Here is a 9739-nt window from a genome sequence, read left to right on the forward strand (position 1 = left end):
TTCTTTGCTGCAAGTAAACTAGCTTTGAAGAAGACTCCAGTGACTGTGTCAATTCTTTGATAGTTATCCTAACAGCTTTTATTGCTGTTTTTTTTGTTGTTGTGTGTGGATGTGAGGAAAACGAGAGGAGACAGCAGCTCCTGAATATTGCTGTCTGCTTTGATTTGTGGTGAACAGAATCCAGAGTTAGTCCAGCAGTCACAGTTGAGAGCTGCTGGATTTCAGGACAAGAGCGGAATGGAGGAGGACAACCAGAACCCGGAGCAGCGGAGCAACAAGGTCCCCAGAAGAAAAGCAGCAGACTCGGACTCTGATACCAGCGATGTTCAGGTCGGTGTTCAGAACACAACAACCACTCTAAAGAACAGTACCGCCGAGATCGAAAAGTGGCTGATGGTCAGCCACTATGGTACATAGGCATATGCCGATCCCCTGGTGGCACTGGCCGCTCACTACACCGACCTGTGCAGGTTGTGTTCCATCGGCACACCGTTTAACAGCAGGTGGATGTGGTACGTTAGGCAACGCTAAGTGACAAACAGTTAGGAAATTATATATATTCTTGCAGATGTACCCAAAATATTAGAGTTAACATGAGCTAACATGGCTATTGTTGGCTTCGCTACCATAGTGAGTGGCTTATTCCCACAGACTGTTCTTATGCCACAAACTGTTTAACGTTAGCGTAATTCATTCAAAGTGGCCTTATGGTGAATAATAAATAACCTTATGCCATATGTATGAATGGTTAATGTTCCACACTGTGGAGTTTTATGATGGAATGTGTGATCACGTTCTTATAAACATGCCAAAAGTAATTTTATTTTTCGTTTTATTATGGTGTAAAGTACAGTTTAGTTTGCTCTAAGGTTGTTAGCTTTAAATCGTATATAAAACATTAGTCATACTGTTAGCTATAGCTCTAATATTAACTCACACTAGGGTACGTCGGTACTGATATAGAAAATGACTTAGTTAACTTTACTTTCCTTTCAAAAGCATCACTCATATCCCAGCATTCTGTTATTGATTAGTCAGACTGGCTATTTATATTTAGAAGCAATAACATTGATAACTCATTGGAAACCGACCAATCACAACATCCAACCTGAACGTTTTGATTGGTCAGAGTTTTTACAGGATTACAGCAGCTACAGATGATGGATCTTTTTATGCAATTTTTTTTGAGAGCCCATAAGTTATTTATAGCTGTTGGGGTGTAAAAACCATTTGAAAAAAATGTATTGAAAAATTTTACCAACCCTACCTTTAACTGGAGAGTAAACTTTAGACCATAAACCCGTCAATATAAAAATGACTCATAGAAATCTGATGAAAAATGTAAACACCAATATGGAAAGCGTTTTAACAACGGATGTCTTCATGTTGTTAACACATTAATGTTTTACACGTAGCCAACACGTTAAATGGTAACTTTGTTTTTAGTTTTTTAACTTGGACCCTATTTTCCCATGTTTCTGTGTCTAAGTCACTAATGGAAACAACAATTTCTGACATTTGTCCAGTATGTGAGTTCGCTGCAGTTGGCAGTCAGCAAAACAAGCTACAATGTTGGTTAATAGGGCAATTGTCCAGCGTGTATTTACATTCACAAACGCTTGTTTTGCCACTGACAGGCTCAGATTAATATTCTAAGTGTCTGACAACATTATGGAAAGGAGGTCGACCTTTATGTTTAACGCTGTTGTTTTAGCGGTTAATCCACCAGGCTTAATCCAGGTGGCTTTAACGGATGTTTTTATGGTTAAAAAATGACTTACTCTTTAACAAAAAGGTCTATCTCTGCAGGGATCCTTTCCATAATGTTATCAGACACTTAGAATAATAATCTGAGTCTGTAAGCGGCAAAAACAGCACTTTTAGTGGACGCTAACTGACGATGCCCTATAGCAGGGGTCATCAACTACATTTTTCAAATAAAGCAAAATAAAATGTATTTATACCTAATATGCATATTCTTGTTTGATATTTTCACTTTCTTACTAAATTCATGCTATATTTTTTTACATGAATTAGTGTGAGCAAACTCCTGAAAAACATAATAATAACTGGCTCTTTAACTAGAAAATGATCTCAGACTAGGAGGCAGTTCACTGAGGAGTGATGGTTAAAGTCTGGGAAATGTTGTAGTATGCAGTGTCCGATTGGTGGAAAATGCTTGTCAGGTAAAAATGACAGAGCAGATTGAAAAATCGCTTTCTACATGTGTGTGCCTGTAGAAGAGGTAGGTGGGTATTGATAAGTATTGACTTTTCACTCATTCACTCCACTTACTCCACTTAGGATATAGTTGATATAGTTTTGGAAGATGGCGGCATGTGTGTCAGGTAGGCCTACTGGCAGGACAGGTGCGACAGTAGCGCTTTCATTTTATGGATTGATTTTAAGCAAATACCGCCGACATAAAACGCGACACTGCTGTTTCACAGGTACGCACTCTTTTTTGTAAACAATCACAGATTGAACAGATCCAACAAACTAACCTTGATCGTCATCTCTGCTCCGTGGGCACCGCTGGGTTCGGGTTGCCTGTGTTCCTGAGGCCTGTCTCGCGGGGGAGCCGATTGATTCGCCGGGGTCGCACCTGAGGGGAGCACCGGCAGACCGGCGGCGTGACTAGCGATGTGCCACGTGGGGATTCCAGCAGAGACTACGTCCAACAGATGCATCCCAGAATCACCAAATTCTAGATCTAACTGTTCTCCGTTTTCAAAAAACAAAGGTGACAAAACACTCCAGTTTAAGAGGGAGTTATTCATATAGAAACTCTGAACTATCAATAAATCCATCCACACCGACTACGGAACTATCAACAAATCCATCCAAGCCGTCACCGGATCAAACGGCATGCACTGTAAAAAAGTAAAAAATTCTAAATGTCGCAATGGCAAAAAACAGGAAATTGAACATATTCCAGACCGTCAATCACTCAAGAATAATCTGGGACCCCAAATCAAAGGGGTATTTTTGGAGGGCACCTAAACATAAGAAGTTTTAAATCTAAAAGTGATCAAATCCACCAGCTTTTATTAGACTCCAACTTGGATTTCTTGTGTTTAACGGAGACTTGGCTTAACGGAAATTCACCATCATCAGCTTTACATGTTCCTGGTTATAAGGTTCATAAAAAGGATAGAGTGGGTTCAAAAGGAGGTGGAGTCTTAATCTTTGTGAAAGATCATTTTCAGTGTCATGAGGTACAGTGGTCATGTAATGAGTTGGAGTGTATTGGACTTAACATAACTTTATCTCCATCTATGTCCTTCTCACTTATTACACTCTATCACCCTCCATCTTCTAAGAATATATTTTATGAACATTTTGAAAAAGTGCTAAAGGAATGTAATTTTAATAAGGAGGTGATTATTATGGGAGACTTCAACATCAATTGGGAAGACAAATCGTCAAGGAAAACATTAAAACATATTACTGACGATTGCGAACTTACAAAGTTGATAAATGGGCCTACCAGAGTAACAAATTCTACAAGAACACAAATAGATCTAATATTTAACAATAGGCCAAAGCGAATTGTCAAATCCTTTAATATGCTGACTGGACTATCTGACCATAATATGATCCTGATAGCCAGGAAGCTAAATAACAAGCGTTTCACTCCGCTTGTCCAAGAACAGGAATTTTTAAATATTCTGAAAAATATGCAGGATCAGTTTATAAGTGCTGTTCAGAGCATCAACTGGGAGAACGTACTTGTAGGAAAATCTTTGGGAGAAGACAGTCAAAGAGTTACACAACAACTGAAGAGATCAATTAATGATTTCACATGCAGACAACGACATAGGAAAAAAAAGAACACCATTCCTTGGATAACCACAGAAATCTTAAATCTAATGAAAAAACGGGATATGGCTTTAAAATCTGCCATTAAATCTAGAGCAAGCAGAGATAGACATACTTTCACTATGCTACGGAATAGGATAGTCAAAGAGATAAGGATGGCCAAAGCAAACTTCTTTTTGACCATAATTAAAAAAGCAGGAAGTAATACTAAAATTATTTGGAGCCACTTAAGAAAACTAATGGGGCATACTGTTAACAATGCCAAATCACTTGAACTAGTTGTTAGTGGAAAATTAATAAACAAGCCAGCTGAAGTAGCTGACGCTCTCAATAATCATTTCATTGATTCAGTAGAAATTCTCCTTGCCAAGTCAGACAGACAGAACCAGCATTTAATATAGAATATATCACTGAGGCAAATGTTATGAGAGTGATTCGATCTCTGAGGCCATCTTGAGCGAAAGACGTCATTGGTATGAACACTATTATGTTGAAAGACCTTTCTGAATCATTAGTCTACCCCATGACGAAAATTGTTTACCTTTCATTTGCTCAAGGATTGTTCCCAAATGTGTGGAAATTAGCTGCAGTCTTTCCTGTATTTAAAGGAGGTGATCGCTTGTCCATCTGCAACTACAGACCCATTAGTATCCTGCCGGTGTTTTCCAAGGTGGCTGAAAAACTTGTCTCTGAACAAATGACAAATTATTGAAATACCAGTTCCAATCCTTTACATCCAAATCAATTCGGCTTCCGTATTAATCATTCAACAGAAACAGCCAATTGCTATTTCGTTGAAAAAGTCAAGTCACTGTTGGATCGAGGAGGGGTTGTTGGTGCTGTTTTTCTAGATTTAAAAAAAAAAGCCTTTGATAGTATTAATCATGAAGTTCTTCTATCGAAATTACAAACATTTAACTTCTCAGTTTGTTAGAGTTAGGAATCATCAATCAGATGTTATTTCCATGTCTGCAGGTGTCCCGCAGGGCTCAATCTTGGGTCCACTTTTATTTTCTTTGTATGTAAATGACCTACCAAATGTTTGTCTTAATGCCAACACCCAAATGTATGCAGATGACACAGTAATATTTGTACATGCTGACAATGCAGCTCAAGCTGCTGATCTGCTAACTAACTCAATCAACAGATAACAGAATGGCTAAATCACAATTGCCTTCAACTGAATGTATCCAAAACTGTATGTATGTTTTTTAGTAAATCTAAAAGTCGCTGTGCAGAACCGGATGTAGTCAAGCAGGGGAGAGACTACAAGTCGTCTCAAATTTTAAATACCTTGGATTATACATTGATAACAATCTTAATTTTAAATCACATATTAAGAAGGTTTGTAATCGCATTAAGTTCAACCTGGGAAACTTTAGACATGTCCGCAATTGCATGTCAACAAGGGCTGCAATGATGTTTATGCACTCAATGATTTTATCCAATATCACCTACTGTTTGACAACCTGGTCACAAGCAAGCAGCACTTCTCTCAGACCACTACTCTTCCTATATAACAAAAAAACCTCTTAAAGTACTTGACAGGAAACCCATATATTATCATAATTGTCATGTTTTTAAAAAAAATACAATCTTTTAAGTTTCGAAAATGTTATTAGATATACAGATCTCCGTCTCATGTACAAAATTCTACATGGACTGGCTCCTCATGTATTGAGCCAGTTTGTAAACACAGTACCAAACACTTACAGATCTACAAGGAGTGCAGCAAGAGGTGACTGCATTGTCCCGTTGAGGAAAAGTGCATTCGGTCAAACAGCTTTTTCAGTCAGCGCTGCTCGTGAATGGAACCTTATTCCAACTCACATTAAAATTTTTAAAACATACGTTTCTTTTAAATTTAACTTAAAGAAGTGGCTAACAGGTAATCAGGACTGTCGACATTACATGACACTAAATCTAGGATTTTTTTAAATCTAGGAGTTATTTTTGATCATGATATATCCTTTAACGCCCACTTAAAACAAACCTCAAGAACAGCCTTTTTTCATCTTCGTAACACTGCCAAAATTAGGAACATCCTGTCTCAAAACGATGCTGAAAAACTAGTCCATGCATTTGTTACTTCCAGGCTGGACTATTGTAACTCCCTATTATCATCTATCTTCCAAAATGAAACGCTTGTATCCAGATGAATTGTAGTTGAAGCTGCATGGCATTTTGTCTGGTTTACCTGGGTGTTATCCAGTTAAGTGTGACTTAACTTTAGATCCGCAATACGGAAAATAATCTGAATGTGAATAGAGATGCAATTATAGGGGGGGGGGGGGCAAAATGGTAAATACCAGAATGCATTTACTTCTTGACATTTTCTGAAATCATTATTGTTTTGCGGGCTGGACTGAAAGCTTTGGCAGGCAGGATGTGGCGCACGGGCCGCTAGTTGACGATGGCTGCTGTAAAGTTTTACATGAAGAGTGAAAATTGTGTGAGTGAGAGCAAGTCTAGGGTTAAAAGAAGGTTTTTTACTAACTCTCTCTCTCTCTGTTTGTCTGTTGCTATAGAAATGGAGAGGAGGAGAGGGACCCAAACGTTATAGCTGTCAACACTGTAACAAATCCTTCACAACATCTGGATATTTAAAGATTCATCAGAGAGTTCACACTGGAGAGAAGCCATACAGCTGTGATCAATGTGGGGCAGCTTTCACACTACAGAGTACCCTAAAAAACCATCAACGCATCCACACTGGAGAAAACCCGTACAGCTGTGATCGATGTGGGGCAGCTTTCACACTTCAGGGTAACCTAAAAAACCATCAACGAATTCACACTGGAGAAAAGCCGTACAGCTGTAATCGATGTGGGGCAGCTTTCACACTACAGGGTAACCTAAAAAGACACCAACGCATCCACACTGAAGAAAAGTCTTACAGCTGTGATCAATGTGGGGCAGCTTTCACACTACAGGGTACCCTAAAAAACCATCAACGCATTCACACTGGAGAGAAGTCGTACAGCTGTGATCAATGTGGGGCAGCTTTCACACTACAGAGTACCCTAAAAAAACATCAATGCATTCACACTGGAGAGAAGCTGTACAGCTGTGATCAATGTGGGGCAGCTTTTACACGACAGAGTACCCTAAAAATACATCAACGCATTCACACTGGAGAGAAGCCCTACTGGTGTGAACAATGTGGGGAAACATTTACTCAGAGTGGCCAACTTAAAATACATCAACGTATTCACACTGGAGATAAACCTTACAGCTGTGATTTATGTGGTAAAACCTTTTCTAGGAGTGGTAACCTAGAAAGCCACCGACGTGTTCACACTGGAGAGAAGCCGTACTGGTGTGAACAATGTGGGAAAAGTTTTTCTCAGAGTAGTAGCCTTAAAAGACACCAGCGCATTCACACTGCCTCGTTATGAACATGTTTCAGAGCCAAGCCAAGCTTAATCCTTCTTTTGAATGGTTTAAATTAGTAAAATGTCTAAAACTAACACCAAAAATGTATTATACAAAAGTAGAATATTTTAAGGTTTTCTGAAAAGCTGTCACTACATTGAATTGCAGGCTTCAATGTGTAAGAAGAAGGTGAGGTTGTAGGAAAAGTGGCAACAGTTCTAATTAATATGAATGTCTTTAAAAAAGATGAATAATACTAACATTGTATGGAATTTTTTGTAATAGCCGATGCTAAACTGATTTGCCGGCTTTAATTTGAACAAATATATATTCAATATTTTAAAAAAGTACAAATAAAAATTTACAAGTTGTAAAAAGATTCTTAATTAATTAAAGAAGGCAGGTAGATAGAAAGGCAGACAGACCGACCGACAGTACGAACTGTAATAGCGAAATGTTTTGTGAACAGTTTTAAAGTTTGAATGATGCCTGTAGTTAAATTTATGTGGGAGGAGTAGTGTTCCAAAAAGGAAGATGCTTAAAGAGGATTTGAAGATTGCTCTATTGACTTCTAATGTAAAATAAAAATGTAAAAAAGCTTAATATTTTAAAAAGTACAAATAGCAGAACAGTTGACCCATCATGTGCTTAAAGAGCTGAACATTTTGATAATATTTTTTGTAGCTGAAAGAATGCAGAAGTTAGAGGCATCCAAAGAAAGTTGAAGAATAAAGAATTGGAACAATACTGTGAATGCTCCTGAATCAGCAGAACTAAAGCTGTCAGATAAATGTAGTGTAGTGAAAAGTACAATATTGCCCTCTGATATTTAGTGGGGAAAATACTCAAGTAAAGTACAGTACTTTAGAACTGTCCGTCCTCCTCTATAATACCATTCAAATTTCATTTGTTATTTTTAAAAATATTCGAATAGTATTCAAATAGTTAATGCTCAGATGCAGCCTGTTAAATATGTACTACACTACTCAGGCTTATGCATTGTCAATGCCACTTTAAGCATGTGTTTGTTGTTACATGTTCTGTCCACTAGAGGGACTTCCAACATCAGCCTGGCCTTGAAGGGGACCTACGTCATGGCGCATTGCATTTCTAGCAATTTACATTATATTCCACTGACGCGGTCCAATTGGTCATTTAGGACAGAATACAAACAACTTCTCTCATTTTAAGGTGAGGTTTATTAAAGCTGGAATAATAAAGCAAAAGGATTACATGACACACATCGATGTGGACCATCCTACTTCACCCTGGAGCTACGTAGAATGGCCCCTTTCTTTGGTCTAACAGAAAGTTCTTATCCACCACAGGGGTGTTGTCTCTTCCTATTGGTGGGCTTCCTATTTTATGTTGGCACATAGGCGTGTCCATGCCTCTGAGTGCATCTCCAATCCAAGGTTCCTTCATCTCCATGGTTATCTTGTGAACTCTCACCCAGTTAGAACTGTATACCCTTCCCCCCAGGAATATTATCTAACAAGTGTATTGAAGCGGCTCTGTTGTAAAGGTTAACATTGCTTGGTTAGGCCAATGACATCATGTTAGAAAGCACAGCTGAAACAATTTGTCATAAACTAAGTAACAATAGTGTTAGCCATGATGCTAACAGCATTGATAACTAAGCCCAACGGTGCTGCCACTACTGTTTAAGTGATTTATAAGCAACCTGTTTCTTGCAGATTGTCACGTTACTGAGAATACAGCTGTTAGTAGGTAATATATGAAGTCAAAGCTAACGCTGACAGCTGTAGGGCAGCTAACCTTAACTTTAGCTGTCTCTATGAAGCTCCCAGCTAAGCTCCTATAACTCGCGACGCAGTTAGGAAACAAGAACGAGCTAACTAATGGTAATATAAGCATTTTCTTGGTGGATGTCGATTTTAGTCATGTTAAAACTATTTCCCATCCTTCTTCCGATTTCCAGTTGCAGCCTGTCACTGCCCCCCTGTACTAACGTTACTCGGTACGTAACTTTAGCTCACAATGCCTTGTGTTTCTCACTCCCGTAACTTATTGTTCATCAGACGTGACATGAGAAGATGGAGATTAGCTAACGTTAGTCAACCTATTTATAAAAAAATCGCATTTGAATAGTAATTTCAGCATTCAATAGTATTTTTTTACTATTCAAATCATATTCGACTTTCGGAATTTGTTCCAACAGCCCTACAGTACTTGAGTAAATGTACTCTGTTACAGTCCACCACTAACTGATTATTAAATTGTATGTGTATCTGTTGTTTCCCCTCCTGACATACAGGTGGCAACATTCTTTCGTTTTAAACTTTAAACTGATAAACCCTGACTTGGGGGAACCAAACCGAACTGGAAGTCTTGTTTCACTGTGATCTCAGGCTGGTGTTGGACAACCTGGTCTCACAGAATTCCGTGAAATGAACACAGCCCCTTAACTCAAAATGAGTTTCACAGAATCGCCAAAAGTTATGCCTATGTAAGTCAATGACAGGCATCATCCATGGTCTACGCACAGATTCCCTGATCACAGCACCATTCAAAACGTGTG

The 9739-nt window shown here is 38.6% G+C and overlaps 1 protein-coding gene across 1 annotated transcript; it reads left to right on the forward strand.

The window, feature by feature from the left end:
* The first annotated feature begins 237 nt into the window (after window positions 1-237).
* On the forward strand, window positions 238-7220 carry LOC144526639 (uncharacterized). The gene is made up of 3 exons (XM_078264238.1): window positions 238-396; window positions 6351-6973; window positions 7058-7220. Exons 1-3 carry the CDS (start codon window positions 238-240, stop codon window positions 7218-7220), a joined length of 945 nt encoding a protein of 314 aa, XP_078120364.1.
* Window positions 7221-9739: the final 2519 nt, after the last annotated feature.

Source organism: Sander vitreus, chromosome 12, assembly GCF_031162955.1.
Source record: "Sander vitreus isolate 19-12246 chromosome 12, sanVit1, whole genome shotgun sequence".
Taxonomy (NCBI): Eukaryota; Metazoa; Chordata; class Actinopteri; order Perciformes; family Percidae; genus Sander; species Sander vitreus.

Bases quoted from the DNA above. Each gene is read 5' to 3' on its own strand.
- LOC144526639 (XM_078264238.1), top strand. From the start codon at position 238: ATGGAGGAGGACAACCAGAACCCGGAGCAGCGGAGCAACAAGGTCCCC. The intron at 397-6,350 runs GTCAGCCACTAT...CTGTTGCTATAG, and splicing joins AGATCGAAAAGTGGCTGATG to AAATGGAGAGGAGGAGAGGG. The intron at 6,974-7,057 runs GTGTGAACAATG...TAAACCTTACAG, and splicing joins ACTGGAGAGAAGCCCTACTG to CTGTGATTTATGTGGTAAAA.